This window comes from Brachyhypopomus gauderio, chromosome 6 (assembly GCF_052324685.1).
Source record: "Brachyhypopomus gauderio isolate BG-103 chromosome 6, BGAUD_0.2, whole genome shotgun sequence".
Classification (NCBI taxonomy): Eukaryota; Metazoa; Chordata; class Actinopteri; order Gymnotiformes; family Hypopomidae; genus Brachyhypopomus; species Brachyhypopomus gauderio.
The window spans coordinates 18,737,205-18,763,952 of NC_135216.1; the positions used below are offsets into that span (position 1 = coordinate 18,737,205).

Consider the following 26,748-nt stretch of genomic DNA (forward strand, 5'->3'; position numbering starts at 1 on the left):
CTTTAGAGGCTCAGTGCACTTATAAACTGTAACTCTTCTGAATAGATTCTAAATTCTACTACACTGAGTTACTGAACTGGGCGTGGTGCAGTATAATAGGCACAGCAGTGTTGTGTGAGTGGAAGCTCCAGTCTTGAGAAGGCTGTGTGACCTCTACAATACAACCACCATCAATCACACAAGGCTTCGAATTCAGCGCCTGCTACCTTAGTCTGAAAAAGACAATTAGGACTATCGTCTGTGCTTACACACAGCACGCCCACCCAGCACAAGGAATCAGATATTGTACATTGGTCTGTATGTGTGTGTGTGTGTGTGTGTGTGTGTGTGTGTGTGTGTGTGTGTGTGTGTGTGTGTGTGTGTGTGTGTGTGTGTGTGTGTGTGTGTGTGTGTGGGTGTGTGTGTGTGTGACAGAGAAAGAGAGAGAGAGAATTTAACCAATTATGACTTTGTCTAATGAAACTAATGGCAGTTTAGATATACAGTTTTACTTTTAGTTTCTTTTGTACGATTTTGGAGCCTCCGTACTTTGTGTATCCTTTACTTTTTATAATGGACATTACATATTGTAGCTATGAATGGAGTAGCTTAGAATATCAGTGGCATGGAGCACTTTTTGATCCAAGGAGCAAGGTTGACACTAGAATGTCACTCTGCAAGAGAGATAGATGGATGGAGAGAGCAGGGAGAGAGAAAGATCCATCTGTATTCTGCTCTGTCTGAGTCTGAGTTGAGAAGCGTGTGGATGGGGTTAGGGAAACCTGATGAGATAAACACATATGGTGTGTAGAACCCAGAGAAAGCACATGCACTCTGCCAACTAACATGCAGCAGATTTTTGTGTGTATGATTTCACACTACTGTTGTTACATTTTAGTGATGCATTGATGTATTGAACTTTGTTTTGTTCACAACAACAACTGAGAATCAAGCAGTGAGTCAAACACTCATTTCATACGTGTGGACGAGGCACGAGGACGAGTGTCTCACTAAGCAGCACGCTCACTCCCGCTCGTCTCCACTGCCCTGTACAATCCCCTTCACCCAACGTGGTTCCTCCCTTCTCTTCCTCCTCTCTCCCCCTACCCCCCACCTCTGGTTCACTCTGTTACATTTTTTCCCTTAATCGTGACAGATGAGCTGTCTGAGAAGTTCTCCGTTTTATTCTGCCCAGAGCGAACAGCAGACTGAAGTCTTTGTGTACCAATATGAGACGCGTCAGATATTCATATAAACATATAGCTACTATTTGTCCACAGCTTTACATTGAACTTGCACGTGTAAGCAAATCTCACCAGGACGTCTCACCCTGAGACAAAGACATGCTCAGGCACGTAAACATGTCTGCTTCATTTAGGAGAGATATGATGTTTGAATCATTTTTATGATGCAATGAGCAATGAGCACAGTATCTGAAATGTAACAATTACCTGAGCAAGGTGTCATCCATCCTGCTGATAATTGTGATAAATGAACCATTACCTAAAATCTTCTTTTAAAGGGCTGCTCACCTAAAATTATGGTTAATCTCTTTCTGTCGGATCCTGCACAAGACAAACACTCCAACACTGATGCACAGTAATTACCCACCACATATATAGTAGTGACAGGTACCTGCATGAAAAGACATTTTTTATGGCTTTTGTCATAATGGAACAGCTCTGAATAGCACTGTGCCTCACAAATGTAATTTTGCTGTATAATCATATAATCATATGTAGGTTATGTCCCATGCATTTGCCATTAACACAATGGTTTGGAGCAATAAGGAGTCTCTGCAGACATATACGTTTATAACCACTGAGAGCAGCTATGTCCCTACATCAAGGTTTATATTAGATGATTAGTCACACTGCTCGTGTTATTCAGCTTGGCTGAAGCCTCCTAATTATGCTATAGCTCGTTACGCTATTAGTCCTGTCGGTGTTATTATCTGTTCTTCCTGCAATATCTCAAAAGCATCTACACGGTTACAGATTCACAACTGAGGGTTATGCAAACTTTACAGCTCTAGGGATGTTGACGTAGCCCTTCGGGAGGAGACGTGTAGTCACAGTAAATGGTAAATGGTATATTTAGCTTCACAAAGCTCCGTGGTGTAAGGTTTTAGATCGCACAGAAATGGAATTTACACAAAAGAAATTTTGTTCTAAACTCGCAGAGAAAACTGTGGGATTACGATGTACCACATATGCATTTAGAACCACGGACCTAGTTATCAGCAGCTGCCATTAGCAGACTTTTCTCCATTCGTACACAGCGCACAATACATGTTCTCACTGTGAGAAGAGCAGAGAAAAAGTGGACTACACGTTGAAACAGGGACTTCGTGTCTGTAATTATTTAAGGTGCTTTGCGCGAGGGACAGTGAGCGAGGAACATTTATTTGACAACCGCGCAAAAGACACGCTTTGAGATAGAGTCCCACCTGACGCTGTGCTGCGACCGGCCAATTAAATTTGATCGATGTTACCAGCGGGGCCACGAGAGGGAAAAAGTTTATGCAAGTTCTCTAAGCGTACGATATTTGTTAAGAGTTTTATACTTAAAGTTATATTTTCTCTCTGTGAGCACCGCGTGAAGCTCTGTGCCATTTTATGGCTTGAGCCGTGATCACGTAAAAGGGAAATCCCTCGTGCGCTGTCCGTGGTGCTGACCCAGCAAAATTGTTGGATTCTCTTGTTTAAAGATGTCACGAGGAATGAAAGAAAGCGATGTCTAAAAGCTTCAAGCATTGTTTTATTGTTGTTTTCTTAAGGGTTCAATGTGTCCTTTAGATGTATGCTTTGGCTACTTCATACCACATAAATAAATGTAGTCTAATTCGAAACAGACTATTATTCTCGTTGGACAAAACAGATAAAAAGATGTAATTTTTAGATCAAATACTTTCTCGACTTTGATAGTGTATTTTCCGTTTCAGATACTTAATTGCTTTTTCTGCACAACAAATACTTGCCATATATCCTATCCGGCCGTTAGTTGGTAGCCTATCTGAGGTCTTAATAGAATATAAAAGTTAATTTTTGAAAACATCAAAACAATTTTAATAACTCACGTGTGCCGTCAAAACGCGTCGCTATAGTATCCAGAAATGTGTTCTGAGGCGCGAGCAATCCCTTCATTACAGGCATGTTCACGCGCTGTGATCGAAGTCCCCATCAAAGTTACGCAGCGTTATAAAAAACGAAGGTAAATAAAAGTTCTCCCGTAAAAGCGTGCCGTTGCTAGGGTTCGGCAGAGAGCGGAGATTGGTCTCTCGAGTAGGCAAACTAGCTGAATGAGAGGCGTGTGCCTGTGGCTATGGGAGAGTGACGCCCGCAGGTGCAAATCAGGTAAACGACTCTCCATCTGTGAGGCGGAGTGTGACGAGGACTCAATCAGCCTTTTAGAAATTTACAGTCTCGTAATATTCCAAAAATGACCCACGTTCGGTTACAGTAGCCTAAATCCATCCATATAGTTTACTAAAAATATGTTATAAATTACGGTATTAATATGTAAATACAAAATATGGAAGAGCTAACCATGTAGCTCTTGGCGAGCCCTTTCCTATCCAGTGTAATTCACTAATATTTATTAACCATAACCCGGTCTAATTTAGCAGCAGTGCCGCATTAGTTCATCTGGTAATGTGAACTAATCATAGAGCCCATTTCATACAGAAGTGAGACGGGCAGGCGTGCGCAGAGACTTTCACGTCCGCAACGATGATAAAACCCTTTGGCTACAGTGCGTCTAATTGTTAAGATAGGAAAATCTACATGCTCGTGTTTTTTTAATCATTTGGTGGCTTGCTTGCAGCAGATAGCTAAATGCTTGCACAAAAATGCTCACAAAGCAGTAAGGGTCCTCACATATTCTCTGTTATTCTATATTATGGAGACTGTCGCGCTCGTGCACCACCCCGCGGGTGAGCAATATCCACGATGATTTCGCCCAAACCTCCCCTACCCCCCCCCCCCCCCCCAAATGTTCTGATCTCAACTCGCAGACTGCTTCTCGTTTTATAAACTCAGATACCAAATATACAGATAAATGACAGTAAAAATAATTAAAATGTACTAATAAAACTATAACAGTCAAAAGTAAATAATGTACTGACAGAACGATGTTTATATTTTACACACTGGCGTAACCATTGTGAATGTATTGAATGTGAACTATTCATCCCCGTCTACTGTCTGTCACCACGCCGTCTGTATACTACAGGTAACAAGGACCCAAGTGTAAGAGTGAAAATAATTAATTGCATGTTATATTAGAGCAGTGATTTTCATGGGCCCCCCAGTGGGCCACAGTGGTACTATACTAGGGGTATACTCTCTCTCTCTCTCTCTCTCTCTCTCTCTCTCTCTCTCTCTCTCTCTCTCTCTCTGTGTGTGTGTGTGTGTGTGTGTGTGTGTGTGTGTGTGTGTGTGTGTGTGTGTGTGTGTGTGTGTGTGTGTGTACGTATGTATGTGTTGAGTTGGAATAAGAGAACATTGTTCAAACTGATTATAAGAGGCGGAGTGTGAAGCTACGAGAAGAAGGAATCTGGCAGCGTTGTTGGGGACTCGTGTGGTGCCACTGAGACGACGAGTCCTCCATTAAACCAGAGGTTTTAACCGCAAACCTCATACCAAACTCATGTAGAATTCATGTTACCCCGAATTGCTATGTTTGCAATATTGAGTAAATATAGCTAAATTGCTAAATATAGCATATTGGTTATATTACAGAAAATACATAATGGAAGCGATCACGCCAAGTCTCAGGGAAATAGGATGGTTTAATATGTAAAGTGCGCAAACCAAAACCCGTGAACTGATCCGAATTAAGGATATAATAACCAGCGGTCAACTGGTACAAAGACAAGACATATATAGACGAACAAACGACCCTCAGGTGAGACGGATCGCGGGCTCCGCCCACCTGAGGGACGAACACAACACCACACCCACAGGACAAGCTGCCGCTGTAGACGGGGGCGACCAGTAGGGGGCCCTCCGTACCGTGACAATATATATGAATGAATATATATATATATATATTAGTGCTGTCAATTCCAGGTGCCGCGATTAAAAGTCCTCACAAGGATTTTGCTCAAGCTTGCTAGATTTTCTAATTAGCAATCCAGGTAAAATTAGTGGAATCAACACAATCCAGGAAGCCTGAGCAAAATCCTGGTGAGCTCTTTTAATATATAATATATTAATATATATATATACTTTTAATATATTGTCGTGGCGGCGAAGAAAGGAGTCTGACGCGAAGAGCTCACTTTAACAAGAATTGTGTTTTACTGAGAATCTCCTAGGTTGTTTAACAGACCCCTTGCTGCTCTTTATGGCAACTACCCCATTCAACTGCACTCACTCCACGATGAGGGTGTTCCTATGTTTTCCCCACAGACCTAACACATATTTGGCCCCAACCACCATAACTAGAAACATCAAAATAACTATGAACTCACTTATCTTAAACAGACTATTTACAATTTACAGTGTCTCTCTCTCATCTCCCAGCCTCCTCTGCTGGCGTGTGGGCGGACTTGTCAGTCCGTGTGCCCGGCGCCGTCACAATATATATATATTAGATATCCAGTTTGTATTCAATTCTGTAAGGTCTATACCAGGGGTACTCAATTGGCGGACCGCGGTCCGGATCCGGACCCGAACGCGATCCTGTCCGGACCCAATCTCATTCCTGATTAACTGGGGGGTCCGCCGCACCGGACCTCAGGTCACAGGTATCTGCCAAAATTGGACCGCGGACAAATTTAGTTGAGTACGCCTGGTCTATACGTTCACCAAACATGTCGACCAAGAATTATATGTCATGTCAACGGTCTGTGTGAATGACTTGTCATGTAACTAATAAAAATGTGATGTGATCAGTTTTCTATGGGTGAAACTTTTTACTTTCAACCAAGGCTGAATTGTTCCTTAACGATCGCTGCATTCCTGTTATATTTTATCTTTTATTCTAATCTGGACATTATGCAATGTTCATCTGTTACTTTCTGTTTTACTCTGATTTACATACGAAGCGACAAACCTGACAATTTCGTTATTCTCTATGGAGAAGATCATGTAAATGGATCTTTAGAACCAGTCTGTTAAATCTCAGAGTTTATTGGCGCTACTAACCATTACATTTTTATTTTCAGAATAATAGTTTATAGAACACAATTAAATAGGCTCAGTACGAAATTATGCATGGTTTTAACTTGCGTTACAAAATAGCGTAATTCACACTTTTTTACCAGCAGGCGGAGGCATTGTTCACATTTTTAATGTGCTTTGCTCAACACTCTCCCTTTCCATGAGAAATCAAATTGTATTGAGAGTGTTACTGGAATGGTCATCTCACGTATAACAAATTCATAATCATCTGAAATTTATTCCAAGCTAAATCTAGAAATTGTACAAGAAAAACCTTTTGTACAAGAAATTGTACAAGAGTTAACCTTGTTTCACAGCTGCACTGATTAAAAAACTTATTTGCTGTGATGTGTGGTCTCTATAATCAAAAGGGTGGCAATTTGGAAAATTTTAATAATTATATTTTTATTCAAGATATTAAAATTTTGCATTATGATAAATGCACACAAAACCACACTTGTTGTAATCCTATTTCCCAAAATAATTATTCATTCTTACATGTAAAAAAGAAACTATTATTCATTATGTTACATTTTGTTATTCCCACTGTGTACTCTGTTTGGGTGGAGGCTCCATGTTCACCTGTGTGTGTCTGGGTGGAGGCTCCATGTTCTCCTGTGTGTGCCTGGGTGGAGGCTCCATGTTCACCTGTGTCTGTCTGGGTGGAGGCTCCATGTTCACCTGTGTCTGTCTGGGTGGAGGCTCCATGTTCACCTGTGTCTGTCTGGGTGGAGGCTCCATGTTCTCCTGTGTCTGTTTGGGTGGAGGCTCCATGTTCACCTGTGTCTGTCTGGGTGGAGGCTCCATGTTCACCTGTGTCTGTTTGGATGGTGGCTCCATGTTCACCTGTGTTTGTTTGGGTTTACTTTGGGGTCTATGGTTTCAGTCCTGGTGAGTGTGAATGATTGTATGTTTCTGCATGTCCAGTGATGTCTACACTAATGAAGTTCTCCTGTTAGTGTGTGTCTGAAAGACCATGTCTGCATGCCCAGGTGGGTGATGTTCTGTCCTGGGTGTTGTCCTCTCTCCCTTCCCTGCAGTTGATTCAGTCCCCTAGGGGGTGGAGGCTTCCAGTTGAGAGTATGCTGTGTGTGATTGGCTGCAGCTTCTCACCTGTGTGATTGGATGTAAAAGGTGTGTATGTTAATTGTAAAGCAACCTTGGGTTCTTTGTTGCTGTATAAATATAACTTCATACATATAATCTGAATCAATTAATTAATTTAATCTTGGCGACATAAGGAGCTTGTTGTATGGTTTCATATAAAATAAGTGATGTTTGGAAGGATGGGAATACATTTAAAAACTTCTTGGTTGAGATATAAAGTTAATTGGTTTTTAAGTTAATTGTCAATTACAGAGAATTTCCACAGCACAGTATTTCATTTTCACTGTAATACATAGGTATGTACAGACCTATTATTTTCTGATCGTTGTAAATAAATAAAATATTTTAAAGTTTAGATTTAACAGTTTCTTGAATAATGTGCATATAGTATTCAAGTGTTTAATATAGATATCGGAGTATAAGGACTTTTATTATGACAACAAATTTACTCCCTTTTGCACTTGCGCATGCGTTCGTCCGGGGTCACGTGCTTGACCAACCGCTGCTCTGCGGCACATCCGCCTGACTCGCGCGAGTGTTTACATGCGGACCGCAGGATGGGCAGAGCCGCCTGATCCCTGGCAGGTAACGTCTGTGTCTCCGTGTCTGTGTTCACTCCTGTGTGGCGAAACTCACGGTGTCGTCGCCTGTGAAATGGTCCGAGTGTCTGGCAGGAGTGTCCCGTGTGTGTAGTGCAGCGCTATGAGAGTGAACGGAAGTCTGAACCTCAGGCCTCCTGCGCCTGCTTGGACCAGCCCGAACCCCGCCGCGTCTGACCGGGCCGCTCGGTACCGCTCGGTTCCGCTCCAGGCGACTGATGTCCAAGTCCAGATGTTGCAAGTCTGGCTGGCTGACTACACCTGTTATGATACCTGCAATTGTTATGACGGGTAGTTTGCTAGTTAGGTCACTTGGCATTAGTTTTCTTCCTCATTCTCAAACGTTGCCGCTTGTACCATAATGAAGAGTTATTAGTCTCGCTGGTGATGTACCAACACTTTCTGAACATGAATACGCTTCATTTATGTTGTTTTAAACAAATTTCTATTAACACATGTTTTTATATAACCAAGGTCTCCTCGGTATGTTAGTTAGGTTAGACACGCAGGACACACAGTGGCATTTAAGGTCGCCACCAGGTTGTGTTTACGTTCGGCTTAAAGGATGCAGTGAGTTCTGCATCAGACGGAAAACCGCAAGTTAATGTTTGTTTCTTGTATATTCCTACATTAGCTCATTGACACAGAAACTAGCCTTTTTCATTTGGGTAGTTTTGCTCTTTTGAATCTATTGGCAGGTATGTTACACGTGTTGCCGTCCCACTACAGTTAAGCATAACACTTTAATAAAGGTTAGTGCTGTCTGCTGCATTTTATTTTAAATTGTGAGATTGTACAATATGGTCTCACATTCTCGTATGTTAGAATAAGACATTGTGACCTTTTTAATTTTTTTTTTGTCTATGACCTGAGGAAATAGAGTCGGAACAACAAAACGTTAGTTTCAACCTCCTAAGACCAGCTGCAAGATCCAGAAATGCAAACACCCTCACTAAGGTCTAGAGCATCGGGACATGGACGGAGAGGACAGAGTGAATGTCAGAGAAACACTCATTAAATCAGATTATGAATTGGATCATTTCTGAGCAGCACAGTGTATGGTGTGTTTGCAGTATTGAAGGTTGTAAAATGTCTAGCTTTGTGATTAGTGCTGAAGCACTGTTCTGTAATTGGCTACTGAAGTGAAGGCATGTGAGTTTATTTAAGAAGGTTTAGGTGGCCAGAGTAGGGTTGCAACGGTATGAGATTTTCACGGTATGATAACCGTCTCAGAAAATACCGCGGTATCACGGTTATCACGGTATCACAGTTAATTTGTATATTATTAAAAGATACACTGACCCTTAAAGAAATTACAACAAGTTTTTTTGTTCAATTAACTATTTATTGTAGAAACCTGGAACTATTGTATACAAAATGTCTCCTTTAAAAAAATAAGCTGTACACATGTTTATATAAATACTGCAAAATTAGATAAACCTAAATCATGGATTTCAGTACAATTATTTAAGTTTAAATTATTTAATATCTGATAAACTCAGCCGGGGTCACTGTCTGATCAACAACTGTTGTAAACGTCCGTTGTACTGCCAAGTTAGAATATAACCAGATACTGCAGAAAGAGAGGATTTATGTCTGACATGATCCTCACAATAGAGATTTCTATTTTAAGGCTTTCACACCGAGTCTGGTTTTAACATATGAAAAACAGGCACGTTAAAATTTGAAAATGAACGCATGTAAATTAATGGCGTCTTTCACATCCAGTGAAAGCAAGGACCTTAAAAATCTATGGATGATTTACACTTTCACTAGTGACCGTATCGCGCGACTCGGCACAGTTCTTTTGTATTACGTTAACAAATACGAGCCTCTTGTAATTCCAGGACGAAACACGAGAGAACGTGAAGACGTTAAGACTGGGCGTTTTGAAAATAAAGAACCATTAAATAATTTAATAAAAAGCGAATTATTTTGAGTATATGTATAAATATTTAACTTAATTAAGTTTAAGGTGCTGGGAAATATTGAAACGGACCTTTAAAGTTACGTACAAGTACTTTAATTCCACCTTATAAAGGTGTATGAACCCTGCAAACATGACTTTGTTCATTGCACTGAGGCGCGGCGCGCGCAAAGTTACAAAATTCGAGAGCTGCACGACCTCGCGAATCGACAGCGCGCGAGACCCTCGCGCACCGGCGGAGCCACCGCGATTACGTCATTTTCGCCGCTGATTTTAGTTAAGCTTTTTTTTTGTTAAAAAATTTGTTAAGTCTAATGCACTTTCTGCCATTCTCACTGCTGTGTGCTTAGTAGCTGAACCGGAGCGGAGTTGCGCATGCGCGGGTCAGTTTCTCCGCTGGCTTGCTTTTTACCGGTAATAAGCAAACGCACACGGTATGATAACCGTGCATTTTAATACCGTGGTATACCGTGAAACCGGTTACCGCTGCAACCCTAGGCCAGAGTAACCCCGGGCTCCAGTCACTACTGAGATGTTGAGATGTGAACACACTCTTCATCTCTTAAGCGTTTCTGTGGTTGCCTTTTGGAACGTGAGGTTTCATTCTAGAATGTTCTGCATTCTTTGCTTTCTCAGTTCCTCTTATACGGTGGAATCACAAATAGACACGTGATTAAACTAAGGAAGACCTGCGTAAGATCTGAAACAGATGTCTAGAGTGGTTGCTTTGGCGTTCATGTGGTGATGATTGTCAGGGAGTTGGAATACATAGCAAAATCCTATAAAAATCTCTTTCATTCTGCGAGATAAGTAATCGCATTGCACATCTACAGTTACTTCGTATATTTAAGGCATTTGGTAGACACAGTTGTTACAAGCAGAAGTGTTTTGTGGTCTCTTTCAAAAACATGTTCATGCAAGGTCAATGTAAGGATACTGTTAGTGCATAGTGTTGGCCAGAGTGGGAAAGAATACAGGAAAGGGTTGTGCATTTAAGTGCTTGTTGAGTCTTCAGTCTTCTTTTGAAGACAGCCAGTGTCTGAGATGTATGGACACTAGAAGTCCATGAGGCAGGGCAGAGAGGGGACGAGGCGGGTCCCACCAACTATTTGCTGTTCCATGAAGCACCTGTGTCCACGTGACAGGGACTCAGAAGCATCCTTTAGTGTCTCCATGACAACACTGGTCATGTCATGGGGCATTTCCAGCCAAAGGTCTGTCAGCACAGCGTTGAAGAGAAACTCTTTGTTTTCCATCTGAGTGTGTGTCAATGAATAATAAATACACTAATGGACACTAGGGGGCGCCTGTGCTGACACTGCAGTGGGGAGGTGTGTGGAGCACCAACACACATCGCACAGACACAGCAGTCACATGAATAAAAGCCAGACTGTCTTGTGAAGCAGCAGTGTGTGCTGGAGAGAACTGTGTACTCCACCTTTGTTACAGATTAAGAATGTGGTCATTCAGTCCGGTGGGTATGTGACAGTTCAAAGTCTGGACCTGTGGATTAACCCTATGGAGTGTGTACACACTGCCTGTAAGACATGTTGGGCAGTGGTGTCTTAAAGGAGCGACGTGGCTGGAAATAAAACCACAGCAGTGATCTGGGCCCTTTTGACCTTCTGAGGAGTCTTGCAGTGTGTCTGTGCTGTTACCCTCTGGGTTCATACTGTATGTGATCAGTCAGCATATGTATGTGATCAGTCAGCATATGTAGTGTAAATCGACTTTTCTCAGCCTCTTAAGGGCATTCTGTGGGTCTCCTTGTAACTTGAAGCCTCTATTTCTCGCTACTGCTGTTTTGTGAGCATTGGTACTTTGTTCTTCATTAATTCGTCCTGAAAGTAACTATGAGCTTTGTTGCTGTCTGTCTTGCAGGTGTTTAACGTTCCTGTCTGCCTCATTATCAGACCCATGTCTGCAGTTATTGCAGAGCCTGTCATGCAGGTAGTCTGATGTTGTAGTGGGCTGTGCACCCTGTCCTACAGCACTGACGACAGATCAGACAGTAGTGGACCTGCAGCACTGACCACAGCACAGACAGTATTGGGTTCGTGTCACACCTAATGTTTCCCAGAGTTTCTAGCAAGAGTGAAGTAATTCGTTTCTAGCAAGAGTGAATTATTTTGGTAGCATGTTCTATAACAGTGGCCTTCTTTAATTAATTAGGTCTGCTTTTAGCTCAAGTAGAAGGACGTCAGGCACAACAGTTTGTTGATCATATTGCTGTGCATATTGCATATTGAAGCTTTAAAGGGGTTAGGGTGATGATTTGGGTTACAGCTACAGTAGCATCTTCTGGGCAGAAGGGACCTGGTGCCATTTTCACCCTCTTCATTTATATTCTGTAGTGTTTCCATCCTGATGTAATTTAACAATATTCTCTGCCATGTCTGACGTGTGTTTGGCGTAAAATATATCTGAGGATACTGAGAAATATGACGAGTACAATATGCTAATTATTTCAACTTGAATTTAACTTAACTGAACCATACTGAATTTGTCCCTAAGCAGAAATGCATTTCATTTGAAATAAAGCTAAAAAATATCCCATTTTTGCTTTATAATATGGTTTGAGACAGGTTAACTAATATATAACCCGATACAAGAATTTTGACCACACTGTATTTCATAAGGAAATGTAATCTACAAGTGATCAGTATTCAATGGTTGAAGGTCATTGTACTCACTAAAGTCAGACATGCCACAACTGGTTTTCTTATCTGGGTTTTAAATGTCATGAGTTGTCAATGTGTTTTGTTTATTCATTTTTTTCTATTTTAATGTAAATGTTTTTTTTGTTTCTTGTTTTTCCTCAGCTTTACGTTTATAGGAGTGTGACCTCTGCAGCAGTCAGATTTATGACAACAGCCACTGAAGTGTAATAGTGAGTACTGTCGTAATCCCTCACACTATACATTTTAAAAGTGCATGCATAATCTCTCAGCCTTTTAAGTAATTCTATATATTTTAAAAGTGCATACACAATTCTTCAACCTGTAGCAGTTCTATATACGGTTCCTCTGGTTATGGCCAGCCTGCTCTGCTCACACTCCTGGGTCGTCACAGTGTGCTCATGGTGTCATGTGCTCTTCGGCAGGCCATGCAGCACCCAAACTTTGAGACAAGACACCCACTGCAGCAAGAAGAGCAGGAGACTGGTTACGACCCTTTGCACAACTACAACCGAAACAGAACCAGTAAGGGAAGCTCACTGGTGTTTTAGCAGCAGCACTACGAGAAATAAAAATGTAGTGTTAGGGTTAGGGTACTACGAAGTACAGTTAGGGTTAGGGTACTAAGGAATTACTAGGCTGTGCCTGTGCTTTTCCTGTATCTGAGTGTATTTACATAATATAAAAATATAATCTAAATATATCTGCATATTTAGATTATATATATGAATGAATCCAGGGTTAGGGTAGGGGACGAGGAGTAGTCCAGGGTTAGGGTAGGGGACGAGGAGTAGTCCAGGGTTAGGGTAGGGGACGAGGAGTAGTCCAGGGTTAGGGGAGGCGACGAGGAGTAGTCCAGGGTTAGGGTAGGGGACGAGGAGTAGTCCAGGGTTAGGGAAGGCGACGAGGAGTAGTCCAGGGTTAGGGTAGGGGACGAGGAGTAGTCCAGGGTTAGGGTAGGGGACGAGGAGTAGTCCAGGGTTAGGGTAGGGGACGAGGAGTAGTCCAGGGTTAGGGTAGGGGACGAGGAGTAGTCCAGGGTTAGGGTAGGGGACGAGGAGTAGTCAAGGGTTAGGGTAGGGGATGAGGAGTAGTCCAGGGTTAGGGTAGGGGACGAGGAGTAGTCCAGGGTTAGGGAAGGCGACGAGGAGTAGTCCAGGGTTAGGGTAGGGGACGAGGAGTAGTCCAGGGTTAGGGAAGGCGACGAGGAGTAGTCCAGGGTTAGGGTAGGGGACGAGGAGTAGTCCAGGGTTAGGGAAGGCGACGAGGAGTAGTCCAGGGTTAGGGAAGGCGACGAGGAGTAGTCCAGGGTTAGGGTAGGGGACGAGGAGTAGTCCAGGGTTAGGGTAGGGGACGAGGAGTAGTCCAGGGTTAGGGTAGGGGACGAGGAGTAGTCCAGGGTTAGGGTAGGGGACGAGGAGTAGTCCAGGGTTAGGGTAGGGGACGAGGAGTAGTCCAGGGTTAGGGAAGGATGTTCATATGTGATGTTCATAAGGGATGTTAATAAAGGCCAATCTGAGCACATTAAGTGTCCTTATGGTGTATTTTCTAGGAGGATCGCTAGACAGTGCCCCTGAGTCCACCTTTCAGTCTTATAGGTCAGTCAATACTACTAACCTCCTTCAGTTGTACACGAGTGTGAAGTCAGTTTTTGGTCGTAGATTTAATGCTGTGTGTGCGTTTGTCTTATTTGCTGTGCAGAAACGAGTGGGACGACCTGTTTCAGAACAGCAACTATCTCGCACGGATCAGACAGTCAGGCATTACTGGTCGATTACGGAGTAGCCGATTCCGCAGTGTATGCTGGAAGGTAAGCGGTGGGCTTAATGGAGTATGATAATGAGGCTGTGCTAGGGGGCAGGACGTAGTTCTGGGTGTGACCTTCATGACCTCGTGCATGCCAGTGCTCATTTCCTGTAGTGTGTGTCTGACATCTTTGTGCTGCTCCAGCTCTATTTGGATATCTTGCCGGAGGACAAGGGCCAGTGGATCAATAAGACCAAAGAGCTCCGAGCTCAGTATGAGAAAATCAAAGAGAGGGTGAGTGTGCAAAAGTGTGTACGAGCGTATGTGGTTAAGTGTGTGTGTGTGTGTGTGCATATGTTCATGCGTTTGCTAGAGGTGGCACGATACCAGTGTGTCTGGGGTTGTGATACGATATCTCACATATCTGTTGAAAATTTCAGCCTGATTCACTAAATATAGTGACAAAATCACTACGTTGCCAATGCTGCTGCCACTTTATCGCCATTCACAAAATGATGTGTCTCACCACACCTCATATTTAGGGAGAGTGCACATATGTGTGTGTGCACTTGTGTGTGTGTGTGTATGTGTGCGTGTGTGTATGCACATGTATGCGTGCGTGCATGGAATTTAACCCTAATTTAACCCCACATGTATATTTCTTCTCCTCCAGCATATCACAAATCCGCGTAAGGCTGCCGGCCAGCAGGACCTGATGGTGAACAACCCTCTGTCTCAGGATGAAGGGGTGAGTGACGCGTCTTACCCATGTTCCCCTGGGAGGGGAGGCACTCCAGCTGCCGGTCACTTTTAAGCAGCATCTGTTCCCCCCCATTTAGAGTCTGTGGAACAAGTTCTTCCAGGACAAAGAGTTACGGGGGATGATAAAGCAGGACGTTTGGAGAACGTAAGTGCACGAAACTGATGCTGTAATGACGTGTGAAAGTGATGCCTTTGGAGACGTGACATAATGTGTGTGATGCACCTTTGATGCAATGGAAACATAAATGTGAACGTTGTAAATGTTCTAACATAATGCAATGTAAGGGTTTGGACACCATTGAAATGATAAAATGTAAGTGTGTGAAACTGACACGTTTGATGTCAGCACCACTGCCGTAGAAGCTCACAGCTGGAGGGCTTCACCCATCGTGTCCATGGTCTGGGGCTGATGTGCAGGTGCCACTGTGTCTGCAGGTTTCCAGAGATGCGTTATTTCCAGGAGGAGGATGTTAGGACTAAACTCACCGACATTCTCTTCTGCTACGCACGGGAAAATGAGCAATTACTATATAAACAGGTATAAACAACTCTAATAATGGACATAAACAGCTCTATAAACTGCATATTTATCATTTCTTACATGGAAGGTATTGCCCTGAATATTCTCTCTCTCTCTCTCTCTCTCTCTCTCTCTCTCTCTAGGGCATGCATGAGTTGTTGGCTCCTATAGTCTTTGTTCTGCACTGTGACCATCAGGCGTTTCTACATGCTGTTGAGACGGCCAGTCCCAGGTGACTCACCCTCTTATCTCCAGCACTCAGCATTGCGAATGATTTAGTCCAAACGCTCGTTTTTTAACACACACCAATAATTACATTCAAATTAATTATTTGTCAGCAGAGTTTTAAGAAATTGCTGCATTAGCAGCTTTAAGTGTTTTGAGGTTAATTTCTTCCAGGTTTCAACACCGTGTGCAAGTGATTTTTAAGTGATTCTTCCTGGGGAATTTGCCTCAATGGGGTTGGATGATGCTTGTGAATGACAGTTTGCAAACCGATTCTTGACTGGACTAAAATGTTTGATTGGGCCATTGAAGAACATCTCTGCTGCTTTGGCCTTGTATTGAAGGTCCTCCTGAACCCTGAAGTTTCTCCTGAGACTGGAGCAGGTTCCTGTGTTCTACAGCATCCATCCTTCAGTTTTAATGCTGAGATGAAATAAACCAATAGAAACACAAACTAAGCATGAAATGACACTGTAGTGCACACTGAGGTACACAGGATGGCCAGCTCGGCGTGTTCGACATCCGCCAGTGTAGTGTACTTCCTAACATATCAGACCCTCCAGAAAGTTGCGATGTTGCGATTTGCAACTTCAACGCAACTTCAAGCAAACCCCGCGAATTCAGGGCGGTGTTGCAACTTCAGCCAATCACCGCAACTTTCCCGCAAATTTGCCCAATCACTGATGTCGTCTTGATGTGACGTCGACAAACTCCCGCCTTACCTCCGTATATACTTTCAAGAGGAGCAGACTGAAAGCAGCATGAGCGACGAAAATAACGGCAAAAAGATCGGGAAAAGCAGTATCCCGGTACACTACATGAAAACGGGGATAAACTGTCCAGATCCGACCCGCGAATTGATTATCTATGGCCCCCTGGATGATATTTAATTACTATTAGAACCGGCCCGCAGGCCACAGCCGCCCGATGGTGTTTTGCACCCACAAACACTACATTCCCCACAATGCAACGGTAGCCCGCGAAGTCACTGCAGCGCACGCAAGCGGCGAGGGTCTGAGATAAAGTTTATAAGTTTAAACTTTGAACTGAGATTAAGTTTAAAGTCAGAGATGAAATTTATTTATCTCTGATCCATATCTATGAGTTACTAGTTCGCTCTGGCGATCTTGAAAAGTTGGCAACCCTGAATAAATAGGTATATAGATCATTAAAATGGACTACTAAATAGAGGAAACCATACAACATTTACTCCCTATTGTAATGTACTCACAAAAAAGCAAAAACACACCGCAACTTCCATCACAATTTTTTTTTAAAACACCCGCAACATCAAACATTTTAGCCCGCAACAATCACAAAAAAGGCCCGCGAAATCCTGGGGGGACTGACATATTCACAAATGCTACCTCTAGCATTCATGAAGTTTTTACAAATCATGAATCAGTTTGTTTAATATTTTAGTCTGAATGCTGTGCGTAAGACTGTGTGCTTGTTTTGCAGTGAGGAGATGAAAGTTCTTCTGGATCCAAATTTCCATGAGCATGACTCGTAGTAAGTGTCTGTGTTGACCTGCCGTTGAGATGGTGGTGGTGGTCCGTGGTTTGTGGATCATAGGTTATAGTGTCCCCCTCTCCTCTGTTTCAGTGCCATGTTCTCCCAGCTCATGGAAACGGCAGAACCCTGGTTCTCGAGTTTTGAGCGGGAGGTGCGGAGGGTAAGACCCCCGTGTCCCCGATGGTGTGAACATCACGTTTGGTTTTGACAGTGATGTCTCCTGAACGCCGTGTTGACGTTGCAGGGGAAGGAGGAGATGCTAACTAGCATGCCCTTCGCCAGACCCCAGGACTCCGGACCCTCTGTTGCCATAGTGACCAAAGTGAACCGAATTCAGGACCAGCTGGTGAAGAAGCATGATATCGAGCTGCACATGCACCTGAACCGTCTGGAGATCGCCCCGCAGATATACGGCATGTACGTCTTCTCTTTCCTTCCCAGAGTGAGAGGGATTACACCAAAGAATCAGGCTTATGACATCTTGGGATCTTTTTATAGAGCTTATGAAGTGCTTTATAGGGGTTTTTAATAATTCACTTTATAAACCTGTTTAGGTTGAATTCTTTTTTCACCTGAATATTTAGATAAATTGATTTCTAGCTGTACATGTGGTATGCATATGTGTTGCATGTGTCCGTGCGTGTTTGTGTGCGTGCATGCGTGCGTGTTTACATGTGCGTTTGCTCTGCAGCCGCTGGGTTCGGCTGCTGTTCGGTCGTGAGTTTCCTCTGCAGGACCTGCTGGTGGTGTGGGATGCTCTGTTCGCAGACAGCATCACCCTGGACCTGGTGGACTATGTGTTTGTGGCCATGCTGCTCTACATCAGAGATGCGTGTGAGTTCTGCACCTCGGCCTGTCTGCTCAGCCTTACACACTGCTGCCTCTACATTGGGGCACCATCTGAGGGACCTTTTGAAGAGGGCTGAGTTATAAAAATAACATTTGGACATTTTTCCAAAAGTGCAGTTCTGCCCTGTGGCTGTTCTCTATGCACAAAGAAAGGGATCAGTGTGAGGAGGTGTAGGGATCAGTGGATCAGTGTGAGGAGATGTAGGGATCAGTGGATCAGTGTGAGGAGATGTAGGGATCAGTGTGAGGAGGTGTAGGGATCAGTGTGAGGAGGTGTAGGGATCAGTGTGAGGAGGTGTAGGGATCAGTGTGAGGAGGTGTAGGGATCAGTGTGAGGAGGTGTAGGGATCAGTGGATCAGTGTGAGGAGATGTAGGGATCAGTGTGAGGAGGTGTAGGGATCAGTGTGAGGAGGTGTAGGGATCAGTGTGAGGAGGTGTAGGGATCAGTGTGAGGAGGTGTAGGGATCAGTGTGAGGAGGTGTAGGGATCAGTGGATCAGTGTGAGGAGGTGTAGGGATCAGTGTGAGGAGATGTAGGGATCAGTGTGAGGAGGTGTAGGTATCAGTGGATCAGTATAAGGAGGTGTAGGGATCAATGGATCCATGTAAGGAGGTGTAGGGATCAGTGTGAGGAGGTGTAGGGATCAGTGGATCAGTGTGAGGAGGTGTAGGGATCAGTGTGAGGAGATGTAGGGATCAGTGTGAGGAGGTGTAGGTATCAGTGGATCAGTGTAAGGAGGTGTAGGGATCAGTGGATCAGTATAAGGAGGAGTAGGGATCAATGGATCTATGTAAGGAGGTGTAGGGATCAGTGTGAGGAGGTGTAGGGATCAGTGGATCAGCGTGAGGAGGTGTAGGGATCAGCGTGAGGAGGTGTAGGTATCAGTGGATCAGTGTAAGGAGGTGTAGGGATCAGTGGATCAGTGTGAGGAGGTGTAGGGATCAGTGTGAGGAGGTGTAGGGATCAGTGTGAGGAGGTGTAGGTATCAGTGGATCAGTGTAAGGAGGTGTAGGGATCAGTGGATCAGTATAATGAGGTGTAGGGATCAATGGATCCATGTAAGGAGGTGTAGGGATCAGTGTGAGGAGGTGTAGGGATCAGTGGATCAGTATAAGGAGGTGTAGGGATCAATGGATCCATGTAAGGAGGTGTAGGGATCAGTGTGAGGAGGTGTAGGGATCAGTGGATCCGTGTAAGGAGGTGTAGGTATCAGTGGATTAGTATAAGGAGGTGTAGGGCTCAGTGTAAGGAGGTGTAGGTATCAGTGGATCAGTGTGAGAAGGTGTAGGGATCAGTGTAAGGAGGTATAGGGATCAGTGGATCAGTATAAGGAGATGTAGGGATCAGTAGAATAATTTTATAATTAAGAATGTAATAATGATGAGGTTAAATGTTTAATGATGTTAAACAGAAGTACAGTGGGTTAGGCACTGCGTACCAGTTACTGCTGCAGCCACACAGTCCTGACCTCCTCTATCTGACGCATCATTATAATAAAGAAATAGTATTCATACTTTTTAAGAGCATTTCCGTGTAGTTAATACTGCATGTATTTGTCTTCCTTCCCCTCACAGTAATTGCCAGTAATTTTCAGACATGTCTGGGCCTCCTCATGCATTACCCCCCAGTGGGAGACATCCACGCTCTTCTGCACAAAGCCCTGTTCATCAGAGACCCAAAGGTACACACACACACACACACACACACACACACACACACACACACACACACACACACACGTAGGTCGTGATCTGGAGATGTAACTGCATCATCCAGCTGGGCTGCTCACACACAGATAGTAGGATCTCCTCCCTCTCTGTTCAGTCCTTCAGTTGATCATCTCATTCAGATTCTCATACCTCCTTCTTCTGGTTGATCTCATGGGCAGTGACGTGTTCTGCCTGAAGTTGAACACGTGATCTGCACGTCTCTGAGGCAGACGGAGCGGAGCCTGCAGAATCTGCATTGTGCTGTAGGACATGGAGCTGTTTTTAGAAGAATCTGATGTGTCATGTGAACACACTCAAACTCAGGGAGTGCTGGAGGTCAAGAGAAACCTCAGTGCTGCAGCTGTGTTTCTGCTTAATTACAGAACACTGCTTAATTACAGAACACTGCTTAATTAAAGAACGCTGCTTAATTGAATTATATATGATGCCAAGTCCCAAGTAGACAGACCAGGGCCGTGTTCAGACAGGACATACGCCCGGTGCAGTTGGTGCTGATCCAGTTGTGTCTGATCATTGGGGGTCTGTGCTTATTTGATGCCACGCCGCTTCCTTTCAGAATAACCCGAGGCCGGTTAACTACCAGTTCCAGCAGAACCTTGACTACTACAAAACCAGAGGCGCTGACCTGCTCAGTAGGACACGGTAGGCGTGGATCTGCACTCCTCCCCAACACTCCGTTTCCTTCGGGACTCCGCCTCCGTCTCAGCAGCTTCGTGCTGTTTCTGCAGGGCCAGCACTAAAGCACCTCCGCTCAACATCAACAAGGTCTCCAGCTCTCTGCTCAACTTCGGCAGGAAGCTCATTGCCCCCATGGCGGCCGGTTCCGCTGGTGTCCCGTCAGTCACCGGCGAGGTGCTGCCAGTTCCACACCCACAGCCTCAGCCGTCCCGCCCGGGTCCTGAGCAGCCGTCCGGCCCAGCCGCCCCAAACTCACAGTCCCAGACGCATCCGCAGACCCAATACCGTCTTCTGAAGTCCGAGAGTATGCCTGTGCATCTCAGTACCGGTAAGCCGTCCGGACATCATTACAAAAAGGCTCACATACATGTTCACATAAAGGTGCATTCATGTAAACAAAATTCTTTAGAAGTTTATGTAAGTTTGTCATCAAATTCTTCTAGTATGGATGTGCGTGCATGTGTGCATAATGCATGCGTGTGTGTGTACGCATGCCTGTGTGTGTGCGTGTGTGTGTGTGCGCGCGCGCACATTTGTAGTAGCCTTACTGTCGTGTCTGTTAGATGTAGGTTCTCCTGGAGTATCTGAGATCTCTCTCCCCCCCCAGATACTGTCTGACATGCCAGGTAACTGCTCCTGTTCTCAGTCCTTCTGTTCCACACATGCACCTGTCCTAGAGATGTTTTGCGTGTGTGATTGTCTCCAGGTGTGATTTATGTGTATGTTCGCATGTGTCACTGCACAACAGCAATTTGAATGCGAGTATGTGATCAAACGTGCTTCTGTTGTGTAGTGGACTCCACCACGCGATGACATGGGAGGTCCATCCTCACACTCCTTTCAGTATATCACCAGTGAGAGAACAGTAGACCTTAATGGTTCCCAGTGTTTGAATCTGGAATCTTCATTTCATATGCATCGTTGTCCACTGCAAACTTAGCAATTTTGATGTTTTGCATGATCTGTCCTGTCCGTAATCTGATCTGAACTTGACTTGTTTTCATCTGTTCCATGTTATAATTTCACTGACCCTATACCAGAGGTATTCAGTCTGACTCTAGACCAGAGGTATTCAGTCTGACTCTAGACCAGAGGTATTCAGTCTGACTCTAGACCAGAGGTGTTCAGTCTAACTCTAGAGTTAGTGATCTGCTGGTTGCATTTAACCAAGGTCGCAGTCTAACCGAACCTTAACCTAACACTAGAAAACCTTAATATCATCAGTGAGCCAGTCTGTTTTGAAACACAACCATAAACAGAGCAAATGAAAAGCTTTTAGAAATAGTCTCAGCAGTAACTAATAGGAGCAGCATTAATACCAGCAACCTATGCCACCAGTGACCAGAATATCAGAAGCAGATTTGAAGACCACTGTTCTAGATCTTTTCCCTCTCTGACTAATGGTTGCACTCTTTTTCCTCTTAAGGTCAAACCTCCAGGACTGTAAGCTCCTCCCCCAGTATTGAGAGTTTATCAGGTGGACGGGACCATCCCATGTCTTCCCCTCCTCTTCCTGTCTCTAAGGGGCGGGAGTCCAGCACATCATCCCCTCCCCTCTCAGCTACTAAGAAAGAGTCATTCTTCAACATCAGCCGTTCTCGCTCACACAGTAAATCCATGGGGAGGAAGGACATGGTGAGCAGCCACTTCCTGTCTCTCTCTCTCTGTCTGTCTCTCTGTCTGTCACTGTCTCTGTCTGTCTCTGTCTTTCACTGTCACCATCTCTCACTGTCATGTCACTGTTGTCCATGTTTTTGCATGTTTAAGATTCTGCTTTAACTAAACTAAGGTTTCTGTTTTGTAGGAAATACAGTTGCATATATTGTTAACAAAAGTATGTGTGGGCGTGTCTGCCTGCGTGTGTGGGCGTGTCTGCCTGCCTGCGTGTGTGGGCGTGTCTGCCTGCCTGCGTGTGTGGGCGTGTCTGCCTGCCTGCGTGGGTGTGTCTGCCTGCGTGTGTGGGCGTGTCTGCCTGCCTGCGTGTGTGGGCGTGTCTGCCTGCCTGCGTGGGTGTGTCTGCCTGCGTGTGTGGGTGTGTCTGCCTGCGTGTGTGGGCGTGTCTGCCTGCGTGTGTGGGCGTGTCTGCCTGCGTGTGTGGGCGTGTCTGCCTGCCTGCGTGTGTGGGCGTGTCTGCCTGCGTGCGTGTGTGGGCGTGTCTGCCTGCCTGCGTGTGTGGGCGTGTCTGCCTGCGTGTGTTTCTGTGTATAGGAGGAGCTGGAGGCCCAGGTGTCTTTCCTGCAGGGACAGATCAATGATCTGGAGGCCATGAGCAAGTACTGTGCAAAGATGATGAATGTGCACATTGGTGAGTTGGGCAGTGAGTTACCGATTGGTAATCAGATGGTTTAGCGCTGCGAATAATGAGGTGGTTCATGCTTGGTGGACAGGCAGGATTCAGGACGTCATCCTGCAGGAGCACCTTCAGAAGGAGGATGAGGTTCTGGTGTCACTTGCGGGACTCAAACAGGTTTGGTCCTAATGAAATATACTGAATTGGAGAATTGTTTTGTTAGTTAGTTTGATATATATTAAAACTGATATTTATAACAAATTAACTTGATACTATGCTCAAGTGTTGTCAGATAAAGGGTTAGAGTCCCGTACACCGGTCCCTGTGCGGTGAGACGGTTAGGGTCCTGTATGCCGGCCCCTGTGCGGTGAGACGGTTAGGGTCCTGTATGCCGGCCCCTGTGCGGTGAGACGGTTAGGGTCCTGTATGCCGGCCCCTGTGCGGTGAGACGGTTAGGGGCCCGTACGCCGGCCCCTGTGCGGCACGACTGCAGGCCGCCCTCACACGCTGCTGGACTTTCTGCAGATTAAGGACATTCTGAAAGGAGCTCTGCGCTTCAACCAGAGCCAGCTGGAGGCGGAGGAGAACGAGGAGCTCACCATCGCAGACGACCACTACTGCTCCGCCGCTCAGCACCTTCACGCTGGCCACGCTGCGTCCGCTCAGCCAGGGACCGCTGGGCCTCCACCACACCCCAGCAGCCAATCGGAGCAGGAGAGGCAGCTGGAGAGGCAGAGCCGGAGCCCTGATTGGACAGAGGGAACACTCATCTCACAGTCACAGGTTAGCAGGGAGTGACGCGCTCACACGGCACACAAGCACACATTGAGACTTTGTGACACACACGCAGTGAGGTTTCACTGTTCTCTCAGTACAAAACTCACTGATGTAGGAGATATTCTCCACAAGGGGGCACAGTTGATCTAGTAGCTTTGATGCACATTGCATCCTGTAGAAGGTCATACATTTGCATTAGTTATGCATTATCTATGCTGCTGTGGCAGTACTAAAGATGTTAATTCGTGCTGAGTTGAAGCTGACCTATAATCATAGAACTGACCTATAACCATATAAAGTCATCCTGCAGCTCCTATTGGACCTGTTTACAACATGGTGCTAGTAACACCAATATCATAGATTCAATTCCCACAGAGTCAACATGCCGTCACACTGATAAACATGTAAGTCACTCTGAATAAGAGTGTGTGCCATATATCATACATTTCAATGTTCTCTGTATACCAGAATTCTAATATGTGGGTTACTGGCCCTGAATTCACTATTTGTGTGACTATAATGGCACACGTAACAAGAGTTTGGTACAATCATTACCGACATTGCCCAGAACCAGAGAATAGAAATTTAACGAGTGTACTGTGACTGACGGGTATTTCACATGACCCTGTGTGTGCTGGTTATTTAATGTTCACATGGCCCTGTGTGTGCTGGTTATTTAATGTTCACATGGCCCTGTGTGTGCTGGTTATTTAATGTTCACATGGCCCTGTGTGTGCTGGTTATTTAATGTTCACATGGCCCTGTGTGTGCTGGTTATTTAATGTTCACATGGCCCTGTGTGTGCTGGTTATTTAATGTTCACACTGGCCCTGTGTGTGCTGGTTATTTAATGTTCACATGGCCCTGTGTGTGCTGGTTATTTAATGTTCACATGGCCCTGTGTGTGCTGGTTATTTAATGTTCACATGGCCCTGTGTGTGCTGGTTATTTAATGTTCACATGGCCCTGTGTGTGCTGGTTATTTAATGTTCACATGGCCCTGTGTGTGCTGGTTATTTAATGTTCACATGGCCCTGTGTGTGCTGGTTATTTAATGTTCACATGGCCCTGTGTGTGCTGGTTATTTAATGTTCACATGGCCCTGTGTGTGCTGGTTATTTAATGTTCACATGGCCCTGTGTGTGCTGGTTATTTAATGTTCACATGGCCCTGTGTGTGCTGGTTATTTAATGTTCACATGGCCCTGTGTGTGCTGGTTATTTAATGTTCACATGGCCCTGTGTGTGCTGGTTATTTAATGTTCACATGGCCCTGTGTGTGCTGGTTATTTAACGTCTGGTGAGCCTGTATAAAATAACCCAACATCCACCAGTCTGTCCCTCTACTTCCCCTCTCAGGCTGTTGAAGGGAGGAAGTGGGACGACTACATCCTGGTCTCGCAGGACGGAGAACTTCAGCCAACTGAGGGCGAGGAGCAAGGAGGTCCTGCAATTGCCCCACCCTTTAAGCATGGGTGGGGCTTCAGCCAAGCCGAGTTTCAAGATCCTCTAATGGGAACGACTTCTGAATCATCCCACCCAGATGAGGGCAGTACGAACAGCAAGGACTCTGATTTTACCATTGTTAACCCAAATGATCTTTGAATCCTGAAATGTAGTCAGTCTGTTTTGTCTTTGAGCCCCTCTAGAGGAAAAATCTCTTTACTGTACTTTTGCACATATACACTCAGGCTGATTGCCTTATGAGCCCCCTACCATCTTTAACCTAGACTATGATTCGGGTAATCCTACATCTCTAACTTGGACATCGGTTAGGGTTGAGGTAGTACCACCATGATTAACCTCGACTACGGTTAGCGTTGGGGTAATCCCACCATCTTTAAACTAGACCCTGTTCCATAACTTAGTCCTTTAACTGTATTCCGGTATCCTGCTCCCCAATCCTGGTGTCAACCAGTTAGCACATAAGCTGCTTGGTCTTTATAATTTAAAACCGATGCCCTCAAATCAATAGACTCTGTAATTCAATCTTAATATAAACACTGCACACAGTCCGATTTTCATAAATCATACTTGAATACACATACTGGGAGGATCTTGAGAGGATGGATTAATATACATGAAGCATATCAGTGAGATTTGGAATAGCAGGCATTTATGGTAACTGCGTATGTGCTGAGCAGTGATCTGTTTGTTTATGTAACTGTTTTGTTTGTAGTGCAAACATGCACTGTGAAAAACAGCTCTGCTCTCAGTGTAACCTGCCCACAGACTCATACACGCAGACTGGCTCTACTCTTCAGTACTCAAACGGTCTCTTTCTGCAATATGACTAATAATAATAAATAATAACGGTGACTTATGTGCACTACATCTCACTTGCCAGAAGGGGGAGCCTTAATCATCAAGATGGACCCTCATCAGTAACTTCTCTCTTCAGCATTGATTGTTTGATATTCGGTGCCTGAATATGTGGCCATTTAAGTGTCCATCTGGTTCCTTGGGTGTTTTGTTTTCCTTTATATTTTTCTAAACAATTTTCACCCATTTTCCATGTAAAGTTTTGTTAAGTTCTAATGTTTTATGTTAACTCTGTTCACTCTCTACTCTGTTTTGTACTTGGTGTCCTTATTCTAGTTTCTCTTGGTTCCCATGGTAGCTGTGTATGTGTTGTACATGAGGGATGTTGGAATGATATTAACTCCACATTAATAAAAAGGCATTACTGCTCTTGCCTTTATCCACCTATGTGTGTACTGGGTATTATGGTTATTTTTTTCCACAGTCTGTTCAATTGTCCAGAGTCTGTTGAAAAGAGTCATTTTTATTTTTCTCCTGAGAAAAAGACCCGTTTAGGTAGCATGGAGTCGATTGGAACAAATCACAGTTTCACTGAGGGACATTGACTGCTTGAAATAATGTTCCAAACAAAGAGAACTTTACTGATCCCAACTATATTTTTGTTGAGAAGTTAAGAATAGGGAGTTGTATTAAGAAGAGATTGTGATTCAGTTATGGAAAGAAGTCAATCTTAGAAATAACATTTACCTTAATTAACCATTCACAAAGGTTTTGGATCTGGTAAATTTATTTGACACCAGGCAGATATTCCAGCCTTTGTAGAGCACACACACATTACTGTAGAAGTAATTTGACATTTAAGCATCCTTGTCATTATCAGGTTTACTCACAAATGATAGCAGGATATCTTTAGGCACTTATGAGTATACTCTTTCTA

The 26,748-nt window shown here is 44.4% G+C and overlaps 2 protein-coding genes across 4 annotated transcripts in view; one reads left to right on the top strand and one right to left on the bottom strand.

Annotated features, from left to right (window-relative positions):
• kcnh8 (potassium voltage-gated channel, subfamily H (eag-related), member 8) overlaps nucleotides 1–3,281 on the bottom strand; it is a 43,996-nt gene extending 40,715 nt beyond the window's left edge. Inside the window, exon 1 of the mRNA XM_077009344.1 lies at nucleotides 3,059–3,281. Within this exon, the coding sequence (XP_076865459.1) occupies nucleotides 3,059–3,134 (76 nt within the window). The 5' untranslated portion in view covers nucleotides 3,135–3,281. The remainder of the gene's footprint in view (nucleotides 1–3,058) is intronic.
• A 4,451-nt stretch (nucleotides 3,282–7,732) lies between these two features.
• tbc1d5 (TBC1 domain family, member 5) lies at nucleotides 7,733–26,256 on the top strand. 3 transcript variants are annotated; one of them, XM_077009346.1, is made up of 24 exons: nucleotides 7,743–7,838; nucleotides 11,661–11,832; nucleotides 12,602–12,669; nucleotides 12,883–12,982; nucleotides 14,010–14,055; nucleotides 14,159–14,267; nucleotides 14,408–14,497; nucleotides 14,877–14,951; nucleotides 15,043–15,110; nucleotides 15,401–15,503; nucleotides 15,629–15,717; nucleotides 17,172–17,222; nucleotides 17,316–17,385; nucleotides 17,470–17,642; nucleotides 17,917–18,059; nucleotides 19,650–19,756; nucleotides 20,362–20,447; nucleotides 20,534–20,811; nucleotides 21,047–21,109; nucleotides 21,910–22,118; nucleotides 22,692–22,788; nucleotides 22,871–22,950; nucleotides 23,299–23,556; nucleotides 24,909–26,256. In XM_077009346.1, exons 4-24 carry the CDS (start codon nucleotides 12,886–12,888, stop codon nucleotides 25,152–25,154), a joined length of 2,538 nt encoding a protein of 845 aa, XP_076865461.1. In that variant the 5' UTR covers nucleotides 7,743–7,838; nucleotides 11,661–11,832; nucleotides 12,602–12,669; nucleotides 12,883–12,885; the 3' UTR covers nucleotides 25,155–26,256. The 3 variants fall into 3 exon arrangements, with proteins under 3 accessions (XP_076865460.1, XP_076865462.1, XP_076865461.1); XM_077009345.1 differs by lacking the exon at nucleotides 11,661–11,832 and having other exon boundaries at nucleotides 7,733–7,838; XM_077009347.1 differs by lacking the exon at nucleotides 11,661–11,832 and having other exon boundaries at nucleotides 7,733–7,838; nucleotides 21,053–21,109.
• Nucleotides 26,257–26,748: the final 492 nt, after the last annotated feature.